The sequence below is a fragment of the Triticum aestivum genome, chromosome 6B, assembly GCF_018294505.1.
Source record: "Triticum aestivum cultivar Chinese Spring chromosome 6B, IWGSC CS RefSeq v2.1, whole genome shotgun sequence".
Lineage (NCBI taxonomy): Eukaryota > Viridiplantae > Streptophyta > Magnoliopsida > Poales > Poaceae > Triticum > Triticum aestivum.
In genome coordinates this window covers 25,925,520-25,950,280 of record NC_057810.1, presented here as the reverse complement: position 1 = coordinate 25,950,280, position 24,761 = coordinate 25,925,520, and the positions used below count along the sequence as shown (strand labels likewise).

At 46.1% G+C, this 24,761-nt stretch overlaps 1 protein-coding gene and 1 long non-coding RNA gene across 6 annotated transcripts; one reads left to right on the top strand and one right to left on the bottom strand.

The window, feature by feature from the left end:
• Nucleotides 1–2,750: 2,750 nt before the first annotated feature.
• Nucleotides 2,751–7,227, bottom strand: LOC123135505 (uncharacterized). Of its 5 annotated transcripts, none has more exons than XR_006466051.1 (4): nucleotides 6,906–7,227; nucleotides 6,511–6,820; nucleotides 3,556–5,415; nucleotides 2,751–3,386 (listed from the first exon to the last, which is right to left on the bottom strand). It is a non-coding gene; the product is annotated as an uncharacterized lncRNA (long non-coding RNA). The 5 variants fall into 5 exon arrangements; XR_006466050.1 differs by having other exon boundaries at nucleotides 6,511–6,817; XR_006466048.1 differs by having other exon boundaries at nucleotides 3,556–4,627; nucleotides 5,361–5,415; nucleotides 6,511–7,225.
• Nucleotides 7,228–15,500: 8,273 nt separating this feature from the next.
• Nucleotides 15,501–18,833, top strand: LOC123138672 (uncharacterized). The gene is made up of 3 exons (XM_044558607.1): nucleotides 15,501–16,322; nucleotides 16,418–16,472; nucleotides 18,681–18,833. The coding sequence occupies exons 1-3, from the start codon at nucleotides 15,538–15,540 to the stop codon at nucleotides 18,831–18,833; spliced, it is 993 nt and encodes a 330-aa protein (XP_044414542.1). The 5' UTR covers nucleotides 15,501–15,537.
• Nucleotides 18,834–24,761: the final 5,928 nt, after the last annotated feature.

Here is a 24,761-nt window from a genome sequence, read left to right as displayed (position 1 = left end):
ATTCACTTATAGACAACCCCATCGCCATCTCTGCCTCGTTGATTCACTCATAGAGTTCCAAAGGAGAGGCAACAGAATGGATCTGGCTAAGTTCCTCCTCACATCGTGCACCTTAGCAAGTGCTCACGCCGGTGTGTTCCTATTGAGTGAATTGTCAATGAGTTTTTAAAGCTCGCATCTCTCTTGGATGACTAACATGTTTGGTTGCTGAATTGATTGGGATCCAGGAAAAATTACCAAACCTTGGATCTGTTCTGAGTGATTTTCATTTGTTTCTTTAAGAAATATATCTAGTTGTTTCTGATTGTCTTGCATACTTACAGTGGACCTAAGATTTTATTGATTTGAATCAGGCAGTTCGGAAGGTGGATTAGCTAGGGGAGCAACCAATATGAAACTGCAGACTTCAAGCACTTCAAGCGGACCATGACTTCCTCATTGTTGCCAATTCACCAGTGGTGCCCTCGACAAGCAGTGGAACTATAATTATTCTAGCCATATCCACTGGCTGAGTTGTTCCAATGTTTGCACCGGCAACACATTTGCCAAGAATCACGTCTCTGTGTTTTTGTTGCTGTCACAGACCAGCCAGTTCCGGTAAGAGCACATGCAACCATATTAATTTGTAATTCCTCATAATCACGGGGTGTGTTAAATTACAACAAATATGGAACTAAATTTGTCATATATGGCTTGCAAGAGCATGAATTCAGTGATTTTTGTGAGATATGAGATTTTCATCTAGAGAAGTGATTCTTGGCTCTAGATGATATTTTTGGATTCTCTAGATGAAAATATCATGCTCTTGTTATTGATGAGCTCAGGCTCTTGTTTAGAACACATGATATTTTCATCTAGAGAATACAATAATATGCATGATATTTAGATATTCAGTTCACTGCAAGTGCAATTTTCTTCTCACACTTAAGTACACCTACATGTATGCAATGACCAGCGAGTGCTTCTTCTAGCGTCAATATGACTGGCAGGGTCCTTTTTGTTGTTGTTCTATAGTCTCACGCCCATTGTTATGCACACATCTAAATGCTACCTGTACGGTAAGGCTTATAATGGAAACATTAGCACAACTGGATTTGTTGTGAGATTAATCAAATGATGTCTGAATTATCCCCAATGACTTCCCTGAACTATCAACACCAGGTCAATTGGTTTTGCAGTTTGGTCTATGTTAATTCAGTGTGAGGTGCCTTTTTCATTTGTTGGTTGGTCCATTAGTTGTGCCTTGCTAATGCTATGGCTATTCTATTTAGTTCTGTCAACCTACATTGTGTGAAGAACGAGTTGCTTCAATGCCACATTTTCATGGTGGATGAAAGGGTAGGTGTTAATATATGGTTAGATTGAGCTTGGGAGTTTGTAGTGAAGATGGTTGGTTTGCATTTTCGCTTTTTGTGCATGTGGTTCCTGGTCTATAGGCCCCAGTGCTCTGTTACTTTAGATGGTGTGAGCAGGTACCTTTTCCCCTTCCATTGCTTAGAGCAAAAAAATAAGTTTTATGATAATGAATACATCAAGTAAGACAAGTTTTCTTTTGGCATCAATTAGTGCTACATAAGCCAATGTTATGATGAGATCTGTATGGACGGTATTTTTTATTCTTCGGTTCGGTTTGGTGTTTCTGATCGAACTTCCTCGGTAATTTCAGACATTCTAACCGATTGCCAGATTTAGTGCCCTGTATGTTGGTTCCATGGTGAAAACAGACCATCCTTGGTGTGTTTCCATTGAGATTTCTGGGTGCAGGTTACACATGATTTCAGTACATCATTAGCCGCTGCTGTATTTTTTATGTAGACACATGTTGTTTCATTGCTATGGAAAAGGGCCACTGTGTTTTGTATTTCTATGTTTAGTAAAGAGTTATGGACATCTATTAAACCAAGGTTTTCTTCCTTCCAAACGTGCACACTTATTGCTAACAGCTGAGCCAACACTCTCAGATTAGCTTCAGAAGAATCTTGTTTACATTTACCATATAGTGGATGAAATTAGCTGTTCACCATGGTGCTCCACCGTTGTTCGCACCCAGACGAAGCAATGGACATCTTAGAAAAAGATAAAGATTGGTCCTTGCTTTTGCCTAAATTTTTGTTTATGTCTTTCTGTTTGTCTGATTGTCCTATGATGTTCATTGGAAGTTGTGGTTTGTGATAACTCTTTCTTGAAATTCGGATGAGTGTTCCTCCACTCAAGGTTCCATACCTGGAGCACATTTAGAAAAGTCCATGTGACATGATTATTTACCTGGAATTTCTGGAGATCAAGGCAGCGAAATATTCCTTTCGTGATGTGGACCATTGTTTCGTGGTTTTGAGGATGAAATAGATATATAGAGATTCACCCCGTGCCTGGAAGTAAGCTGCGCTATATTTACAAGATTAAGTAGTTCTAGAGTATACTGAGTAACATCAGTGACAAGACTTACCTTGCAGGTAATTAGCAAAAAAGCATGTTGTATATATTGTCTTTTTATTGTGCTTCATTGGCACTACTATCTACCAGCTTTTACATGAATATTGGGCCTTCCCTATATCTATAGATGTGATTAGTATAGTAAGAGGTGTATCACCTGTTGTCGCTGTGGACTTCCAAGGACCTCCAGGTCGAAGAGAACCTTGAGACTTACCAATAGAATGTCCCACTTAGAAAGTGTCTTTCTCAGCTTGAGAACGTAGTTTCTAGATTTTTTTGTGCATGGTGGCATGTCAGAATTTTTTGCATGCCGTAGCTTCAGTTCTAACTGTGCTTTTTTTATTTATTCCAGGGAGACAACTAGAGGGCTCTTTGGAGTGAAACTGCTGAAGATTTTGATGCAGATAAACTAATACTCCCTCTGTAAACTTTTATAAGAGCGTTTAGAATTTTAGGACACAGCCGACAAATGGCGAATTAGACCATTTTACCCTTGATTTGAATTCGCGTCGTCTTCCTCCTCCAGGAGCTCGCGCCGTCCCCATCCCCCAGGAGCTCGCGCCGTCCCTTTCCCCCAGGAGCTCGCGCCGTCCCCTTCCCCCAGGAGCTCGCGCCGTCCCCATCCTCCAGGAGCTCGCGTCGTCCCCATCGTCAGGAGCTCGTGCCGTCGTCTTCCTCCAGGAGCTCGTGTCGTCGCCTTCCTCCAGAAACTTGTGCCGTCCCCCTCCTCTAGTAGCTTGCGCCGTCCCCCTCCTCCACGAGCACGCGTCGTCCGCATCATCCAGGCGCTCGGCCCCTTCGTCCAGGCGCTCGGCCCGGCGCCCAGGCGCCTAGTTTGGTCGCCTCCGCCTCAGCTTGGTCGCCGCCCCCTCAGCTTGGTCCTCGCCGCGCCCAGCCCACCTGGCTCGTCGCTGCCGCACGTGGTCTCCAGGCAGGTTCTCCTTGCCTCGCCCCTTGCACAACAACAGAAATTACTCCATGAATGTACAGATGAATTTACAGAAGAATTACTCCCATGTTCTCATGCTGTAGTTACAGTAAGATCATGAACTACAGCATGGAGTACTTGTCTGCAGTAATGTGATCTTGCTCAAGTAAATCATGAACTACAGCTGGGAGTACCTAACTGCAGTAATGTGATCTTGCTCCCTGGAGTAAATTTTACTGTAAATTCTGCAAACAGACTGGAGTATCAGTACAAGGATCAGTTAGATTCGGCATAGATTCAGTTAAATGCATTAGTTCAGATAAATGCATAATCACACATGAGATGCTGCACTTGTTTGTCAAAATACAGAGTATTGTACTCCTACTGCACAGTACTCCTTGTCGAAACATTACTCATTTGCAAACAGTGAGAAGTAAACATGGAGTAAACATTTATAATTTCTCATTTGCAAACAGTGACAAGTAAACATGGAGTAGTTACTTGTAAATACAACATTTGTAATTTAAAGAAGAATTGTCACTTGTCTGCACAGTATCACTTGTGTGTCAAGAAACATCACTATGAAATGGATTATATCAAAATACAAATCTGTCAAATGAGTACAGTGGCAGATTGACCAAATGAGTACCAGTACATTGTTTTAATTTTGTTTAATGCATTCTGGATCCTAGAGTTGAATGATCTGTATTTCTGCAACCGGACCATATTAATAAGAAATTTACTCATTGACATATCTGTATTTTGTTTGTTGCAACCAATCTAAACATTATTGTAGTTAAATGCTAATCAAATGAAGGAGCATTTTGTCTCTACAGCTAGAATCTTACAGAGTACAAATGCAGAAGTTTCAGTTAAATTCACATGGAAGTTTCAGTTACTACTACTCTTGCATTATCTAGATGGCATTACTACTACTAAATGCAGGTGTACATTGCAGAAGATACGTTGTTTCAGGGTTAAGCAACCTAGAGATAAGATCTATGGTTTGTTTGTTTTTCCCTTTTTGGAGTATTAAACTTGCTTTTTTGGAAAATTTCAGAGTAATTATGGTGCAATAGGACAAGCAGCAACACTTATTGAGGCAGAACAAGAGGACAAGTTTGGTCGCAGCCAGCACTGCCTCGTCACCGCCGCGCGAGATTGGTCGCCACCCCCTCAGCTTGGTCCTGGCCGTGCCCAGCCCACCTGGCTCGTCGCTGCCGCCCGCAGCACGTTGTCTCCAGGCAGGTTCTCCTCACCTCGCCCCTTGCACAACAACATAAATTACTCCATGAGATGCTGCACTTGTCTATCTATGCATTATTTACAGAATTTACAGGAGAATTCACTATGGGATGCTGCACTTGTCTGTCAAAATACAGACTATTGTACTCCTACTGCACAATACTCCTTGTCTAAATGGATCAACTGCGACTGTCACAACATGAATCTCTACAAAAGTATGAGTACAACATTCACAAGTTTAATTTCTACAGTATGCAACATTTGTAAGAGCATTGTACTCCTACTGATTGTGGGTCAGGAACATCATATATAGCACTGTTCTGTATTAAAATTACCAGTTAGCAGAATTTACACTCAGCAAACTTCTGTATGAATTCTTTATAAATAAAAGGAGTACTATAAAGGTGCATTTTGTCTCTACAACAGCATTACTATGAATCTTTGCAGCAGCATCTAATGATACCCCATATAAATTTATTATCGAGAGTTTAAACATCTGCATATATGATGTTTTAGCTTATAAACTTAACCAGTTCTGAACCATATAAACTGAAGATTGTGTCATTTGATGGACTTGTTCATGCAGATATAAGCAAGAGAAGCAGCAACACAATGGCAGCAGCAGTCGCTCAATCAAGTACTCCATCAACAAATTAGCAGCAGTAGCTCAAGCAAGTACTCCAGCAACAAACACAGCAGCAGCAGTAGCTCAAGCAACAACAGCAACAGCAACACGAAGATGTTGAACTTTGACCTGAATTGTTCTCCACCAGAAGAGGATGAACCTGGACCTCAAGCAAGTACTCCACCTGCACGAGAAGAAGTTGACATGGAACTCCAAGAAGACGTTGACATGGAACTCCAAGAAGAAGTTGACATGGAACTCCAAGAAGAAGAAGCAGTGCATGGTCAAGCAGCAGGTACTCCTGCTAGCCACTCAAGGCATTGACTAGTGTGGAAAGGCTTGTACTCCATGTTCGTAGTGAAAAGGCATTGACTAGTGTGGAAAGGCTTGTGAAATTATGGAAGTTTCTGAATTTATATGAAGTTTCTGAATTTTATATTAAGTTTATGAAATTATGATAGTTTCTGAATTTAATATGGAAGTTTATGAAATTAGGAGACTCCTAGTCCTAGACTACAAGTCATACTCCTAGTCCTAGTCCTACAAGCACTAAACTTGAAATTTAATCTTGCAAACAAATTTTTGACAAGTTTTCTGTCAAATTCTACACAAGAATTTTTGACAAGTTTTCTGTCAAATTCTGATCAAATCTCGCAAAATAAATGTTTAATGTGCTTGAAACATTATGCTTGCCATTACATCCAACTAACCCAGTCTGGCTTTTGAGATTATTTCAACACTAAGATCCACAACTGTTTGGCATGGGATTCTTTTGCCAATTTATAGTGAAACTTAGCAACTTTATACTCCTAGAAACAGTTTGATGCTGGGCTGAGCAGCAGATCCACAAGAGAAACAGTTTGATGTGAGTATTATTCCAGTTAAGCAGCTGAACCACAACTCCTAGAAAGTTTGCAAATGTAAGTAAGAGTACTCTAGTTAATCATGGAGTAGTACAAACATCCTGAACTAGTCAGCTATAGAAACACTCAGTTGAAATCAAGATACCATTGCATCCTAATCTGAACATGTGCACTGAATTTTTAGAAGTACACCTTGCCATTTGCAGTGAACATCTACACCTTGCATCCTACTCTGAACATGTGCACTGAACATGTCACACAGTAATGTAAATCCTGAAACTATACCATCTCTGTAATGTGCACTGAACATCCTACTCTGAACATGTGCACTGAACATGAGCACAGCTTGCCGTGGCAGAGAGATAAAACTATAAAGCCACAGATGAGAAATATAGGGACTAGAGAAGCTCGTGCACCTTGCCATCTCTGTTGTACAGGCAGCCCAGCAGCTCCGCGCGGTCGTCAGCCCGCAGCGCCTGCCTGAGCAAGACGTGAACGGAGTCCGCACTGGTTGCACCATGGGCAGCAACTCCCAGGCGACGCCACCTGCCGCCTTGGCGAGCGGATCCAGGGACGCGAGCTTCTCCACCATGGACGTCGTCGAGCAGGACACCATCCTACTTCACGTGCCCGCGTTGGCCTTGCACGCGCTCGAGACGCCGCCGTCGTCGAGCAGGCCGCCGTGCCCGCGCTCCTCCTACTCCAGCTCACGGCGACGTCCTCCTGCTTCAAATCCATCGAGTGGAACAGCTCCTGCCGCTGCTCCTCGCTGCCACCACACCTCCGCTTGACTAAAAAACGCAATCTTTACCTCAGACCGAGAGGTGACGTGGGGCGAGAAGAAGAGCTGGCGCGGAGCGAGAGGAAGAGACGACCACGGCTACGGCGATGGGGGCGGCGAGGCGGGCGGTGAGGCGGGCGAGAGGGATGCGGGCGGCGACGCGGGCCGGCGACATTGGAGGAGCAGAGAGTGCTAGGGATTTGGGGAGCGAGAGTGGAGTGCTAGGGAGGGGAACGACCGACCAGAATCAAGTGAGTGCGGAGGGGCAAAATGGGAAACCGGAAAAGTTTTGTAGCGTGACGAGAATTGAACTACAGATTCTAAACGCTTTTATAAAAGTTTATAGAGGGAGTACAAATTAGTTGCAGGGAGGTTGTGGTTGCTCTGGTTGTAGTCTGCACATATAGAAACAAGATTGTAATGCTATCTCTTCTTTCGTTGTCTCTTCCTGTACAAGTCTTTCAGCAAGTTATGGGTATAAAGTTTGTATTAACATAGATGATCCAAAGACCGTCACCCTGCATCATAGGTTGATTTTGCCTTGGATTAGCATGTGGTGTTGCATGTTTATATGCTCTGCCTGTTAATCAGCTGTTGGCATGGCATATAGGTGCAAGGTTCTCCACAACCTATTTAACTTGGAAGCAAGAGAGGACGGTGAGTTGAGCCCAGTGAAGTTGAGATGGCTACTGTGCAAATCTGTCAGACTGTAAGAGCATCTCCAGCCGCGCCCCCAAGAGCCCCCCCCCCCCCCCCCCCCGCCCGGGAATTTTTAGCTCCGGAAGCCGAAAATCGGCCCAGTCGCGCCCCTAGGACCTCGTTTAGCGCCGGTTTGGGCCAAATCAGAGCCGGCGATCTCGCCCCGAACCCAAGCGACCGGGTGTCGCCTGGGCGCGCCGGCAGAAGCGAAAAGCGGCGTGGGGCCGCTTTGTCGGCGACAGGAAGCCCTTTTCCTGCCGTTTCCTCCCGCTCCCCCCCCCCTCGGCTTCCCTCTCTTCTCCATTCCTTCCGCCAAACCCCGCCTCCTCCCTACCCTTCCGCCCGCCATGCTGACAAAGAAGTACGTGATGCCCCGCGCCGCGACGGATCTCATAGCCGCCGCCGTCGCCCAGCCGAAGCAAAGGAGGCCAAGGGCGCCGCTGTCCAAGCCCCCTGGGATGAGCAACACCGACTGGAAGACGGATGTGGAGCGCCAGGAGGCCGTCACCGCCGATAGGCGCAACAAGGCCAAGAAGGCAAGGGAGAGAGCGACGCACGCTGAGGCGGCGGCGGAGCATGCGGAGCGCGCCGCCGCGGCCGAACAAGCCGAGGCGGTGCACGGCAATGATGAATCCACCCGGTGGGCACAACCCATACGCGGCCTGGAGCCAGCAAAGCGTCGGCTCTCCGGCCGGGTTCTTGTCGTCGCCCGTCGGGCTGCAGCACCACCGCCCCGTGGTTCTCCTCGCGGCTGCATCAACTCACGCGTCGCTGCTGCGTCGCCCCTACGGGTCGTAGTGCCGCGATACGCGGTCCCAGCCGCCGGCCCGAGGCCGTCCCCACGGTTGCACCGACCCGTGCTCCGCCGCTGCATCGTCCCTTCGGGCCGTAGAGCCGCGGACCGCGGTCCCCACCATCGCCCGGAGGTCTTCCTGCCGTCGCCCCGACCTGCCCGCCGCTGCTGCGTGGCCCCTTTGGACCGTAGCGCCGCGGCCCGCGGTCCACTCCGCCGTCACCTCGCGTCGACCTCCCGTGGTATGCGCCGCGCGGTCTCCCTTGGCGCGGGAATGCCACCGTCCGCGCCGGTCTTCGTCACGTTGTCAGGGTTTTTCGCCTACTTCGAGCATCGTCGTCGCGCTCCTAACCTAGCCACCGCCGCCGCTACCCCCGTAGCTGCCGCAGCCACCCTTCCACCTTCTTCGTCTTCGTCCAGCACCAGCCCGCCGTCAGCGTCACCGTCATCTACCCCGACCACTTCATCTACTTCGACCACCGTTGCTGACATTGGCCCCGCGCCGATGGACGCCGTAATAGTCGTCGATTTCTTCTCTCCTGGCCCCTCTGACTTCTCCGACATGGCGTACAGCTCATGCAGGTCCCTTATCTACGCATGCCCGGTGCTGGCAACACCGACGCGTGCCTTCATCCACGACGTGTCCTTGGGCCTGGCAAGCCTGGTCGGCGCTTCATCAACTTCGTCTTCGCCCGTCTATGCATGCGCGGTGCTGGCAATACCGGTGTGTGCCTTCGTCCACGATGTGTCCCCGGGCTCGGCAAACCCGCCGCGACTTCCTCGACACTGGCTACCCCGACTCGACATCGACCATGGCATTCTTCGTCGACCATGGCTCCACCACCCACGCTCTCGGCTACCTCGACCATGGCTCCACCACCCACGCTCTCGGCTAGCTCAACAAACGACAGAAAGGGCTACCGCCTTGCTTGAGCAACCTCGTCGGTTTCCACTCCAGCCACGACTCCGCGATGCATCGACTGTTACGACTGTGGGGGTTGTCTGTCGGCTTGCCTTCTCATCATGTGCGTCGCTATTGTGACTGCGGGGCGATGTTGAGTATATTGGTTATTAGGAAACACGAGATAGACTAGGATTTGTTCTGACTTGTCTTGTACTCTAAGTAGATCATTGTACTCCTATATATAGGCCCAAGAGACTCAAGCAATATAACAAACTATTCCACCAATCCCTCTCTCTCCCTTTCTAACACGACCGAAGCTGATGTGCCACGGCGAAGACGAGGTCAGCATGCTTTTGGTTTCCTCTAATAATATCCCAATGAACCGATCGGTAGAAAATCTCAAATACTTCTCTTTTCTTGGCAAAAGGTAGTCATCTCTCAATCAGTCGCCGGGAAGCCTTGCCTTATATATAGATACATGTCGGGGTACATCATGCAACTAAGCTCCTTAACATCTTTATTGCCAAGACATGGCACTTCAGTGACCATATATGCACACATCGTGCGTGTGCAGCTTGCAATTGACAGGTTGTAGGGCTGTGGCGATTGGGCATCAGATTTTATCAATGCATGGTCGATATGTTCCTAGTTTCCATGTGTTGTTTAATGGCATTTTGCCGAATTTCGAATATTATCAACATGTGGAGCAGAAAGTTGTGGGAGCCAAATCATTAATTCAGACTAGTAGAATGCACGTGCTTTGCTACGGGCTACTACCTCTGTCCTGGTTTATTGGTCTGCTTCACATTTTGCGTTAAATTTTGACCTTAGATTTAACTAACAAAATAGCAATGCATGTAACAGAAAATAATATCACTGGAAACTATGTTCAAATATGAATCCAACGATATAATTTTTGGTGACATGCATTATTATTTTCTTAGTTAAATCTATGGTAAAATTTGACACAAAATAATAAGGGGACCAATAAACCAGGACGAAGGTAGTACAATGCATATAGATGAATCAAATAAACACTTAAGATCGTTTTCAAGATTGAAACTCATGTCTCCCTCATATGGAGTCCGGGTGTGTTCGTACATCAAATAGGTGCCGAGTGGGCTTCCTAAAATTCAACTGACTAGACAGACTGGGCTATACCAAATACAACCCATATGTAGAGAAGAAATATGGTTGTCTCGATTATCTGTCATGTTATCTGCCACACGCGGTCCTAACACAAAAATTCTACCCCACGACGCACCCTTCTTTTTTCCTGCTAGACCCTTCCCTTCCTGCTCAATTTCTCATCGTAGTGGGACATTTCTCGATGGAACCCACTCCTTTAAAATCGGATGAGCCTACCACACCATCGGCATGGCACCTTCTCTCCTTCACATCGTACTTCTCCACGAACCACCAAGCAGGAGTTCCCCGCCACCCCTATCAAGGCGAGGAGGCATGCGTCACCCGTGATGCCCCGAGCCAAGAAGCTACATCCGATGTCTCCTAAGTCATTGTCACGTTGTAACATACAGTTGAATGCCATGCATTATCGTAAAAACAAAATATGATGTTCATGCAACCGATACTTCACCGTGTCCATTATGAACTCTTGAGTCAACCTACCAATGCATTTACCCTTCTATTCAAAAAAATGTACGACTTGATGAAAAATACATACGAACCACTTGCTCATGCAATTTGCAGCAACGGCATCTCTAATGAAATTCAATTTTCCAAATTTTGTAAAGTAGAAAAATAATTCTGCTCAGACAGCTGTAAATGAACAGACCAACTCCAAAACTCCAACCCGCATCCCGCTCACTCTCAACCATCACTCTTATCACAAAAATCCAGTAACTCATGTTCTAAGTGAGCCAATGATCGAGGATGCCATGGCAGGCCAGCAGCAAGGGACAAGGATGACAACTGCATTCAGATATGCTCTTTTCAAGCATGAAAGATTCACTGGTTTTTTCCTTTTACTTTTTACTATAGTTTATTCTTAATATTATTTTTCTTTCCTTCCATGGATTCTTTGGTAAAGAATTGTCTTAGATTTTTCAATTTGACCTGATTGAAATTAAGTCGATGCAATGAAAAAAGAAATTGAATTAGATTACAAGCCTACAACAAATTATGATTTAGCTGTGGAACATATATAGTATGTTTTGTTGCTCTGTTCCGTCGAACTACGCAATATGGCACAATGCAATTAAGAAAATTTAAACATTCCTAAAACATGAACTAAATCATAAACACCACATAATGCATTACTTGTTTTGCCCACACTTAGACGTGTGGGCTGGTTCTCCTAAACACCACACAAAACGTGTGGCCAGACCCTTTAACGCCCACATGTGTGGGCGTTATCAGCGTCCTAATTAAACCCACGGCTAGAGTTTACTAATGCATGAACGTACACTAATTCATGAGGCCACCGCTTTTTTACCAAATCTAAAGAGTAAAGCATCACTTCCTTGGACTCGGTCCAACAAACCATACTTTCCAGCCAAGAGTGATCCGACCGAAGCTGATGTGCCACGGCCAAGACGATATCATCATGCTTTTGGTTTCCTCTAATATCCCAATGAACCGATCAATAGAAAATCTCAAATACCTTTCTTTTCTTGACAAAAGGTAGTCATCTCTGAATCAGTCGCCGGGAAGCCTTGGCTTATATATAGATAGATGTGGGGGTACATCAAGCAACTAAGCTCCTTCACATCTTTATTGCCAACAAATGGCATTTCTGTGATCATATATGCACTCATCGTGCGTGTGCAGCTTGCAAAGAAATGCTAAATTGACAGGTTGGGCTGTGGCGACTGGGAGACAGATTTTATCAATGCATGGGCGATATGTTCCTAGTTTCCATGTGTTGTTGATAGCATTTTGCAGAATCTGAAATATTATCACCATGTGGAGCAGAAAGTTGTGGGATCCAAATCATTAATTCAGATAATTTGATCCGGCTCATGCTGGGTCACGGGGAAGACGAAGTCAGTTCACCATGCTCTTGGTTTCCTCTAATATCCCAATGAACCAATTATGAAAATCTAACTAATTTTCCTTTCTAGATAAAAGGTAGTCATCTCTGAATCAAACGCTGGGATGCCTTGGCTTATATATAGTCGTGGGGATAGATCATGCAACTAAGCTCCTTCACATCTTTATAGGCATGCCAAGACATGGCAACTTTGTGACCATATATGCACGCAACGTGCATGTGCAGCTTGCAAAGAAATGTCAAATTGACAGGTTCTAGACTTGTGGCGATATGTTCCTTGTTTCCACGTGTTGTTGATAGCACTTTTCAGAATTTCAAACATTGTCACCATGTCGAGCAGAAAGTTGTGGGAGACGAATCATAATTCACATAATTTGACTAGCTAGATTTCAATGATATCTTTTACACACCAAAATTATCACAAGTACTCTGAGCATGACATATTTTTATTGAGCTGTTTTAGGGCACATCTAAGGCGGACCCCCAAACCGCCCGCATACGTCTAGACTGCGCTTTCAGGACGAGCTTTGCCATCCAGTATTGGCTTGTATCGGTCTGCTGAGTGGTTTGGACGTCCTTTTTTTGGCAAACCCGAGACAAGCGTGGGGTGGAACTTTGTGGGAGTCCGGAGAGCAGTCACGTAGAACTAAGACACCCCTGGCCCACCTAAAAACCCTTCCTGGACCCGGCGCCTCCATCGTCCCCATTTTCTCTCCTCGCTTCGTCACTGCTCCACCACCCCGGCCGCCTCGCCACACCCATGCCGGAACTCTACGTCTCCGTCACCTTCAGCGTTCCAGCCGAGCTCCACCCCACTTCTCCCATCATCGTTCAACCCCTCTCCTTCGACCACCCCGCCAGGTACCTTCCACAACTCTAGAATTTGAGAACATGGGTGATCCTATTGAACTTTCAAACCAGAATCCGGCCAGATTTGAAGAGTTTGTTCAAACACATAACAAATTTGGCATCGACCAACTCACGAGCAGCTGAAGAAAGATCTGATTGAGCACCTGTGGTCAATTAAATGGGACAACAATGTTGAAACGTAATATTTGAACTTTTTAAAATTTGAACTAGTGTTGCTTGCTTCTATTTGAACGTATGTACTCTATCTATGCAGCTATTTCAACGTCTGAACTCTATGTATGCGGGCACGTTGCATGGACGGCTCCCGCATCTGTGTTCGTGGACTGGTCCCCTATTCACGGACATATATGGGAGAAAATTTGTGGGTCACTATTGAAGATGCCCTTAGTCTTTTATGGTGAATGGGGCGGGTACTTCGAGGTACCTCCCCCGCTGACTATTCCTAGCCGTTGATTCAAGAGTTGTACCCTTTGGTTGTTGGTCCGTCATCAGAACTAACCTCAAAATTGATAAATGTTTTCCACCTTACCATTGGTAAGTGATAAAAAAATTCAGTTCTTTTCCTCTATACCGTAAGCACTTCAGAAAAAGTAATAAAGAAGACCAGGTGTCATACATCACAAAAAAAATGTCATAAACCTGCCGTCTCTCCCGCCTACCCGCGGCGTGCTGGCCACTACTCTTCTCCTGCCTACGCGATGGAGCTCTTGTCCGTGTGTCGGCCTACGGAGATGCACGGCACTGCGACTATCATGGCAGACGCGGAGGCGGTGCACGATGAGTCCTCGACGAGCGCGACAAACATGGACACGCGCGGCGAGCGCGGTGGCGACCGGTGTCAGTGCGCCAGGTTGAGTCGGCAGCGATGGCGACCGGTGTCAGTGCGCTAGGATCGATTCCGCGGTCGTGGCAACGACGGCGATGGGAGCAGCAGCGCCATTCCGGTGACGGCAAGCAGATAGCATGCGGTGGCATCAGACGGAGGTGTTCAAGATGATGGTCGACGGCAAGCCAGTCAAGATTAGGAGGGAAATTGTCAGCATTAATCTTGATCACGTCGTTGTGCGGCGACCTGGCCGAGTCACGTTCGTGCGTGAGTAGCGGCCGGGATTCCATCTACGTGCATGCATGGCTGGTTAGTTAGTGGGCTAAGGCGTGAGCGATTCTAGTCTACATGCTAGCTGAGTGGGTTAGTGCATTGAGGTACTGGGCGGTGTGGCGTGGTGGTAGTTAGTGTGTGCATGGGTTAGTGGCCGAGAATTCAGGCCGGTGATGTGTGCGTGCGTGTGCTGTTGTGTGTGCTAGACTGGGTATAAATACCCGTCCCCATGTACTGATCGAAGCGCCGGTATGTGCCGAGCCAAGTGAGAGGGGCCTAAAGAAGACGTAGTCTTCGTTGGGACCGTAGTGTGCGCCTGGTCGACGTGAGAGTTCGTCCGGATTGTGCTGTGTGTGTGCGTGTGTACCTCCATGTAATGTGTTTGTGGGAGTTTAGTTGAATAGAGGCCAACATACAGGCCGTTCGTCGGCCAGGGCGTTCGTCGCCATAACCAAGTGTATTTTGTTCATCTTCTTCCACCTCCGTCTGGCGTTGCTCGCTGGAGGGCTACTCGGCGTTTGTCGCCGGAGGGTTTGTCCCAACAATGGCTAGGTGGTTGAGTTCTATCAGGAAGGGGCGATTCTGAACATCCCTAAGTGTCGTGAGTATGCGAAGCTCCTCGCGTCAGAGGGCATGAGGATATGCACCAGGGCTAAGGAGAAGGAGAAAACCAGGGCAAGATGCAGTTCTTCGACCCATTGGTGAGGGAGGTTGCGAAAGATGAGAAAGTTGTGGAGACCAACAAGATGGTGCTACTTTGGTGTGCATCCAGGAAGAGCGTAGCGAAGAATCCCATAGACTGAGATAACATCGAGCGTGAGGAGGGGGTGTCAGCAGGGGCGTCATAGGTGCACTAGGAACGACCACGAGGCCGGCCCCTCCAGCCACTAGCTTGCTAGATAGGTAGCGTTAGTTCGTATAAACAGGTGCCGTCTAGACTGTTTTACATGCCCTAAGCGGATCGCACTTCCCATGATCTTCTTTCGGATCTCTCGTAGCCCGAGCGGGTCGTCCTCGCCGAGATCGAGATAATCTGGTGGCACTCTTTCTGTCTGTCACGGCCAATTGATGACACGCAGAAGCCTGACGGCGCGGCAAGATCGGCCTCCGGGCGCGATCGCCCGCGAATCCCCTTTGGAGAGGCAACGGATGTTCATAACTGAGTCGGAGTGGGTCATGTACGAACCTACCTTTCTTATATACTGGAAAAGGTGCGAAGGCAATTAGGCAGATCGATCGTCGTACGCTCCTGGAACGCAAACACATCACGCCAATAGCGATCACATGATGGCGACACCGTCCATGGAGGATCTGACGCGGCTTCTACCCCACGACGCGCTCGCCGACATCCTACGCCGCCTTGGATCGCCGCGCCGCCTCGCCGCGTCCCGCTGCGTATGCAAGGCATGGCGCGACGTCGTCGACGCCCACCGCCTGTTGCGCACGAAGCTCCTTCCTCTCTCGCTGGCGGGCATCTTCACCGTCATGCACAGCAACGACTCAGGCATCCACAAATACTTCTCACCCATTACTTCCCCGACCATTGCCCCCTTCGACTACCTGAACACCGACAACGCCGAGTGCCTGACGATCGTGCAACACTGCAATGGCCTCCTCCTGCTTGGCTATGAGGAGGCGAGGGTGCTTAATCCAGCCACACGACAGTGCACGTGTTTGCCTCCTCCCCCGCCCATGTTCACGCCTGGCATGGAGGACGCCGATTGGTTTCTCGAGTCTGGCATGGACAATCATCTTCAGTATCTTGTCTTTGACCCGACAGTGTCTCCGGACTATGAGGTCTTTTCGGTAAAGTATGTTCCTTGGTATCCCTCCCCTGATGACATCCATTTGGCGTCTCACGAAATCCAAGAACGAGAATGGCCACCGTTGAAATTTGTTTTCCACATCTATTCGTCGAGGACAAAGCAGTGGGAGGAGAAGACTTTCCTTCGGGAAGGCGAAGCTGCAGGGAAGATCCGCTATATGTTACAGACAATGCAAACAACCCAACGTTATGCGGCATACTGGCGGGGATCTCTTTACGTGTGTCAGCATGAATTTCTTATGAGGTACGACCGGTTAACTCACACCTTATTAAGCCATTAACATAATTTGCATATGTGTTTGATGTACCACTAATAGAGCAATTGCTGGATTTTTGCAGAATAAACTTGTCAAATGGCACGTACCAAGTAATTGACCTGCCAAAACATTGTCATGTAGTGTTTTTTGAAAACTTCTACTCCCTCCGTTCCAAAATAGATGACTCAACTTTGTACAAAGTTGGGTCATCTATTTTGGAACGGAGGGAGTATATACTAGTAAGCGTGCACGTGCAACACACGTATTATCATGTGAAAACAATCAACATTCACCTTATGAAGAAACATATATCAATAAAATAAACAAAATATAGTGATGTACCAACATAAGAGAAGCAATAGAGATTTTTAACAATGTTGTAATACAAAAAACTTTGTTGGACTAAAACTATAGTGAAGATATTGGAGAACCCTGGCATTCACTTGTTTTGCTCGAGTAGGTAATGTTGAGAACCGGATCTTTCGTAATTATTACACAAATAGAAAATTGGTAAAAAAGACTATAAACATTTTCAGTGGAGCGCATCATTCATCGTAATCAACTCCATAGTATAAGACAAAAATCTAAAAGGCTGGAAACATAAAACAATGGATCCATCCAGAAAATAAGATCTGCTTCATGACAACAATCAGGAATGTAGCTTGTAATCAAGTTATTTGCTCCCTTGATGTTTGGTTTGAAGCATAGCTGAGACTGCTCAGTCGTATGAAAGATGACATATGATATTGAGTGTAAGAAAGCCTTGAAAGTAGTAGGAGACACCTTAAAACGCAATAGCAGGAATACAAAATTAAAATAGTGAAGTGCATGTTGCCTCCAGAAATCCCTAGCAAGAGACTGGTCTTCTTCCCCACATTATATATGTCAAAAGATACTAAGCATATGATTGACCCATTTAGTTGTCCAGATCACCAGATTAAATTGTAAGCATTATGTGGTTCTTATTTCAGTAAAAAGGAATTTTGTTGAATAATTAACTTAACTGGTATAAAAGAACTATACTATGGGTTGTGCTTAAACGGTAAAAGATTTGCCTAGAAGATAGGAATAAAATACATGCAATTACTCACTAAAAATCTTCTCTGCTCTTACTATTGGGGGATACCAGCTACTTGACTAACAGGGTAATAATGGGACATATGGTGCAACTCAACTCATGTGAGCTAGATTGACAAACTTTTATCGCAGACAAAGATGATCTCCAAAGCAATGGGTGGGATGAAATTCTCGACAACAGCATGCAATCAGGAAATGAGGACCCTTTGATGACTATAAAATTGACAGTAAAGATGTCTCTTTTTCACAATTGGTTGCTCCATTTTTCAGTATTGGTTATCCAACCAGTATTTTTTCAGTTTTATTTTGATATGTGTTTGTAGCCCAATGCCAATTTATTCATATTCAACACATATTACCTTTTGCATCAGCTACACCAGAAACATGCATCCTACTGTCAAGTTTTCATTGTAGTGTACACAGTCTTTTACAGTGAATTGTGTATCAAAAACTTTTATGGTGCTTAATTCTGCTAGGTTGATTTTCTTCGCTTGAGTTGCTCCTCCCTTTTTTAATTCCTATTAATTACCCAGCCGTGAATGAAAAGAGTATTTAGGTGCGCCAGACTTACAGAACTTAATTCTGAAGCCAAGTGTTTGTTTGATGTTGTAGGGTATCTTTTCTAATGCCGGAGATCTGATTGATTATCACAAAAAATGGAAACATGAGGATCCCTTGTACTGTACTACTTACCATGGAAGCTGATTGATAACACACCAAAACAAAATCACCACAAAATGGAAACTTGAGGATTCATTCCTCTCTAGTGGAAGGGAAAAAAATCATTAACCATGCAAGTTGTTTGATAATGCAGACAAAAGGAAAACAACTGCGGGATACTAACTCTGTAGTAAAAAGGAAAAAAAATCATCGTCAAGTATTCTTGCACCATAGCTCGATGGCCGTAATGGGATATTAAAAGATTGTTTGTGGTTAACTTCTATCTCAACATGAGGCCAGTCTGTAAAGCTGATTATACTTCCATCTCAACATTAGTCCATGGAAACTGAGTTTTTGGCACAGAGGGTCTGGGATCAAATCCAAACAGCCTCATACTGACCTTGTAAATGATGAAGCCGAATATTTATGCGTACTCGTGTCGAACACTTCGTTTCTGTACAGCTCAAGCGCAGTGTAGTAACCTAAATTACAGAAGAATATAATTAAGTTTGTCAATGAAGGATTATTATTTGTATACTATTTCTAATTTTGATGTTACTAAAAGTGGGCTTACTGAAGCTGTTGACAATGGCCTTGTGGTTCACCAGTTTCACCTTCTCAGGAACGACAACCTCACCAAGCAGAATCACTCGGCCTCCATTATCACCGAAAAGATATTTCTTGCACCTTACCAAGATTCAAATAGTAAAGTAGAGCATAACCTTACAAAGGCTTGCGGCCCGATATGCAAGTATTTATGATTCCCAGAGAATGCAGCAAGAGAACAGAGAAGACCAAGTTGCTCCATTTCCTCTTCTTGAAATTTGGCTTTAGGTCACAGTAGATGATGGGGTATAGGTTGCAGATAAGTCATGCCTCTGAACGCCCAGATATAGCGGCAACATCATGTTCAAATTATTGGGAGCATCTACAAATATTATCTCCTGCAACAATTGGACTTTAGTTTTATCATATAAAAACAGCTGGTACTGAAAGAATGAGAGTATCATTGGCAGTGGCGATAAAATTCAGTACTTTGTAGTGAAGAACCAATACATATCCTGTTGTAATCATGCACAAACTTTCCACTTCAATATCATGACGTTGTTGCAGCACGTGTACCATGATTGGGATCTGAAAACCATCCACACAAGTGCATCCTGGCCACATTGACTGTGAGACGACACTGCTTCTCCACACTCAGGAGCGATTTGATTGCGTTGAGGCTGCATCCGTGCCTCACCACCATGTTCACGACCTGTCAACGACTACAAAATACAGTAGTAAGTAACAACAGTTGCAGTCAGCAGGCACAAGCAAGCAGAGGCCACCGCGCACGCATCATACAAACAGAGCACACGCAACATGGATGCGGAGCAACAATACTACCATGCAAGAACGCACACAAGACACGCACGCGGCACAGAGGCATCATCCAGAGAATATGAACGGAGCCGCCGCTCCATGGATGCACTGCTGCCGGCTTCCCCTACCTGCGTTGGCAGAGGGAGAGGAGCATATGAGAGTGGCACAAACATGGTGGGTCAGCGAGAGCATCTAGCACCACTCCAGCGAGAAGCCGAGAGACATCCTCACGTGGTTGTCAGCATCATTAGCGAAGTAGGAGGGCCAACTCCCTCGGATGCGTCACCAGCTTGGTCGAGCTGGGCAGCCGCTCGCCAGTGCGCCTCGCCCCGTTAGCTAGCCTACCCACGTGACGCGAGTTGTGGCCAAGCTCACCGTCCGTGCACGCTGAACGCGCGTGTCGTCGCGATGCGCTAGCTGGCGCGCTGGCCGCTTTCGTGTCGCACTGTCGCCGGCCCTCCTGTCCGAGCCCCACCCGCCGCTGCCACCGGTCTCTGGTCGCCCATGCTGTCGGGCACAGCTGCCATGCGCTTCTGTGCCATGCGCCTGTGCGGGTGATGTGCTGAGCCCTAGCCCTCCTGTCCACACATAGACGCGTTCCCATCGGCGCCCCATCGTACGTCCCACCCGCTGCCCGCCGCCGGCATGGATGGGAACAACAGGGGCGACTACGCAGGGCGGTGAGGCGCGGCCAGCTCGATGGGCGTGCGCTCGTCCTCGTCGAAGTGGCGGCTGATGCGGGAGGGATTTGTGAGGAAGGAAGAACATCGGCAGCCGCCGTCACTGCGTAGGAAGCGGCGGCAGTGCGCGTGCGCGCCGATGCAGTCGAAGAGGTGGAAGGGCGGCGGTGGTGCGGTCGGGTAGTCGTGCAGAGCCGCGTAAACGGGAGCAGTTCTTCTCGATCCAGGACTCCTCGATCTGGTAGTCGTGCAAAGACGAGGGGCGGAGGGATTCCAAGACGCCTCGCGATCTGGCGCCAGAGAAAGAAGAGTCGGGGACGAACGATTCGGGTGAAAACCATTCCGTAAATCGTGGTAGACAGCGGGGATCGAGGGATGCGGAGCCTAGGAGGATCGGCAGACGCGACAGACGACGACGTCTGCTGGCAGAACATTTGATCCGAGACGTTGATCGTGATGATAGGCTATTAGAGTAATATGGGCGGTAGGATGTATTTAAGTTGATTTAATCTGAGGGTTCTGATTATCCTGTGTACAGTTTGTTGTGTGACTTTAGGAGAAGTTATGTTTGCTCTTTTAATAGTAGTAGAGAGGAAAATCAGAGAAAGGAATTTATTGTAGCGTCCTGTATGGATTCTACGGACTTCAAGTTTGGTTCCTCCATGAGTCATGTAGTCAGCCGAAGTGGATGTTGAAGCGTGACATCAATCTTAAACCTCTATTGGCAGACTTTCCATGGAAATATGATAATAGGCCCTGGACCTTTCAATATGGTAATGTCAATGATGATCAGGATGGCATGAGCAAAGCACCGATGGATGAGGAATTTGATTGGACTTTTGAGGACTGTAGACCACAAGATAGTGGATATGCCCCCCATAGATATGATATTTCTCTGCTAGGATTTCATCCTAACGAAGAGGTGGTCTTCTTCCATACAACCTCTAAACGAGTAGTGGCCTATAACTTTGATTGCTCCAAGATTGAAGACCTGGGGAGCTTCCCCACACAAAGTGACGACGAAATACGCATGTCGTTCCCATACACACCTTGTCAGACTGGTGAGCTATCAGACAACTAGTTTAATTATACTATGAGAATTAGTTAGCATATGCAATTCTTGTTGTTTAGTTTATATACAAAAGAGCGATTGATTTTATATTGTTGTGAACATTTGTGAACAAATGGTGGTTTTGCTAGAACATTTTTGCCTACATTTCAACATAAGCAAACTTGATTAATTTCCATCATCGGACCTCATATCGGGACCCATCTACACGCATATTCGGAACTTAACCATCAACCTCCCTCCTCCTTTCCGAGACCCTACAATCATGAATATATACTGGACAGGTGCGAAGGCAATCATACAGATCGCCGTTCGTAGGCTCCTGGAACCCCACACATCACCGGGAAAAAGATCATGACGGCGACATGGTCCACGACGGAGGACGTGACGCGGCTTCTACCCCATGATGTGCTCGCTGACGTCCTCCGTCGCCTCCGGTCACCGCGCCACATCGCCGCATCCCGCTGCGTCTGCAAGGCGTGGCGCGACATCATCGACACCTATCGCCTGCTTCGAGCAGACCTCCTCCCTCTCTTGTTGGCGGGCATCTTCACCGTCATGCACTGCTACAACTCAGGCATCCACAGATACTTCTCACCCGTTTCATCCCCGGCCATTGCCCCCTTCCACTACCTGGACACCAAGGACGCCCAATGCTTGACAATCGTGCAACACTGCAATGGGCTCCTCCTGCTGGGCTACCACGAGATGAGGGTGCTTAACCCCGCCACACGGCAGTGGGCATGCCTGCCTCCTCCCCCGCCCATGTTCACCCCTGGCATGGAGGACGCCGATTGGTTTCTCGAGTCCGGCAAGGACCGCCATAATCGGTACCTTGTGTTTGACCCGACCGTGTCGCTGGACTACGAGGTCTTTTCAATCAATTATGTGCCTTTCTATCCCTTCCCTGATTGCATGCATTTGGCATCCGATGAAATTCAAGAACGAGAATGGCCACCGTCGACATTTGTCTTCCACGTCTACTCGTCCAACACAAAGCAGTGGGAGGAGCGGACATTCCTTCGGGAAGGGGAGGCTGCGGGGAGCATTGGCCATATGTTCAACGTTCCACCAACAACCCAGAACTATGCCGCGTACTGGCGGGGAGCACTTTACGTCTACCAACATGAATTTCTTATGAAGTAAGCATCGTCCGGCTATTAAATTGCTAGCTTAGTTTACTTATGTGTTTGATACACGGCTAATAGAACAATTGCTTGATTTCTGCAGAATAAACTTGTCAAATAGCAAGTACCAACTGATTGACCTGCCGGAGGGTTGTGATCCACATTCTGAAAACTTTTATATAGGAAGATCGGAGAAAGGACTTTATTGTGGTTTCCTTTATGCATTTGACGGCTTATGTTATGGATATGATGGCTATGGACTTAAGGTTTTGTTACTCGATGAATCCTGCAGCCACGTGAAGTGGGTGCTCAAGCATGACATCAACCTTAAGCCTCTCTTGGCAGATTTTCCATGGAATTACGATAATAGGCCCTGGACCTTGGAATATGGCAATGTCGACGATCACGATGACATCAGCAAAGCACCGATGAAAGAGGAATTTGACTGGGGTTTCGACTACTATAAGCCACGAGATGCTGGATATATTCCCCGTCGATATGCCCTTTCTCTACTTGGATTTCACCCTAACCAGGAGGTCATCTTCTTTCATACACCCTCTAAAAGAGTAGTGGCCTATCATTTTGATTGCTCCAATATTGAAGACCTGGGGTGCTTCCCTACGGAAAGTCCCTACGATATAAGCATGTCTTTTCCATACGCACCATGTCAGATCGGTGAACTATCAGACAACTAGTTTAATGATATTATGAAATTTAATTAGCATATTGAGTTCTTGTTGTTTAGTTTATATACACGAGAATGATTGATTTTTTGTAGTGTAATAAAAATTTGAGAACAAATGATGGTTTTGCTAGAACATTGTTGACTACATTTGAACTGAAATGAAATTGATTAATTTTCAATGTTAGACCTCACGCATATCTAAATTTAACTATCAACCCCCCCCCCCCCCCCCCCTCCTTTCCGAGGCGCTACCTCAATACGGATAGAAGTTTATATCCTATATGTAAATAGTTTGTTTATTTTCTTTTGGTTTTAAGGATTTTGGAAATTTTGTTTTTGTCTTCTATATAGTTTACAGGAAGTTTTATCTTCGAAATGTTTTTCTGTCATCCATATAACTTTCCGGTTTTGTGTTATTTTTTGTTTATTACGCATAGCATGTATAAAAGATAGTTAAAAAAAGTGGATTCGAGCAACTCGTGTACTATGATGATATAAGAAATTACCTTCGGTATAGAGTGAGCCCACCGCCAAGCTTACATGTACAAAAAACAAGAGGAAAGGGCATCGAGCAAAGAAATAAGGAGGGTGGTGGGCAATGTGGAGTGATATTGCAGCATCTGCTATATCGAGCAAGAAGGAAGAAGTTGAGGGTGTGATGGGATATACGATGGAGGGGCACCCTAGAAGGAGGAGAGGACAGTAGGGTACTTGGGGCCGCATCTATGGCTAACATTGGGAGTCACGTCCTAATTATGATTTGCACAACATCAATTTCTTAATTAGTCTGTTGAGAAATATTTTAAGTCAGTAATCCTACCATTCATTCCAAGAAACGAAAATTGAGGGGTCACACATTTAAAAAAAATATGGAAGTTCAGTTGTCGAAATGTATAGCTGCACTTCAACGACTAAACTTACACATGATGTTTCCGCAAAGGGTAGTTACTTAACTGAACACAGAAACATATTAACATACATCTAAGTAACAAATAACAAAGTTGCTTTAGAAATAACAAATTGTTGTGTTTATAGTAAATTCATGAATCTGAATACAACGGCTAGCTTCACAAGCAGCATCTATAAAGGAAAGAGATACATGACTGACTCCCACTAGTGTTGATAATGGACATTTCCTTGATTTCAGTTTACATTTATCTGACAGCAAGACCTCTCATTCATAATCAAGTACAGTTACAGAGTTGTATAAAGGAAGAGTACTACAGTCATGATTAGATATATAAATTAGCTAAAAAATATTTGCCGGCCATAATCTCCGAAAGTATAAATTATCAGCCACTCTTCTTCAATTCAAATCGTCCGTCCGTGGATGCCACTAGCAAGAGCCTGCAACAGAATTCAGTAATCGTTCCATATTATTAACCTGATACCTTCAACCCTCTCAAGGAAAGAACCAGATAGCTCCAACCCTTTCATGGGATGCAACTCAACCTGAAGCACGAGGGATTAGAAAGTTGAGTAACTTTCCATTCATAAACCCACAAGATCGCTGATGGTTTTATCTTCAAAAACCTATACAGGGCAAATACGTACATTCGTTAAGACATTCCGGAACGCAACTGATTAACGAGGGTTGTTTGACAACTGCTTTCCTTATTTTGTCAATGGGCGCTCACCTTCATGAACCCACAGGATCTAAAATGCTCGGAGAACCTGTTACAACTAAGGATTCAACAGCAACCCTGCCGAGAAAAAAATTCAAAATCATAGACAGAGTTCTTGCTTCCATCACAAGATGCATG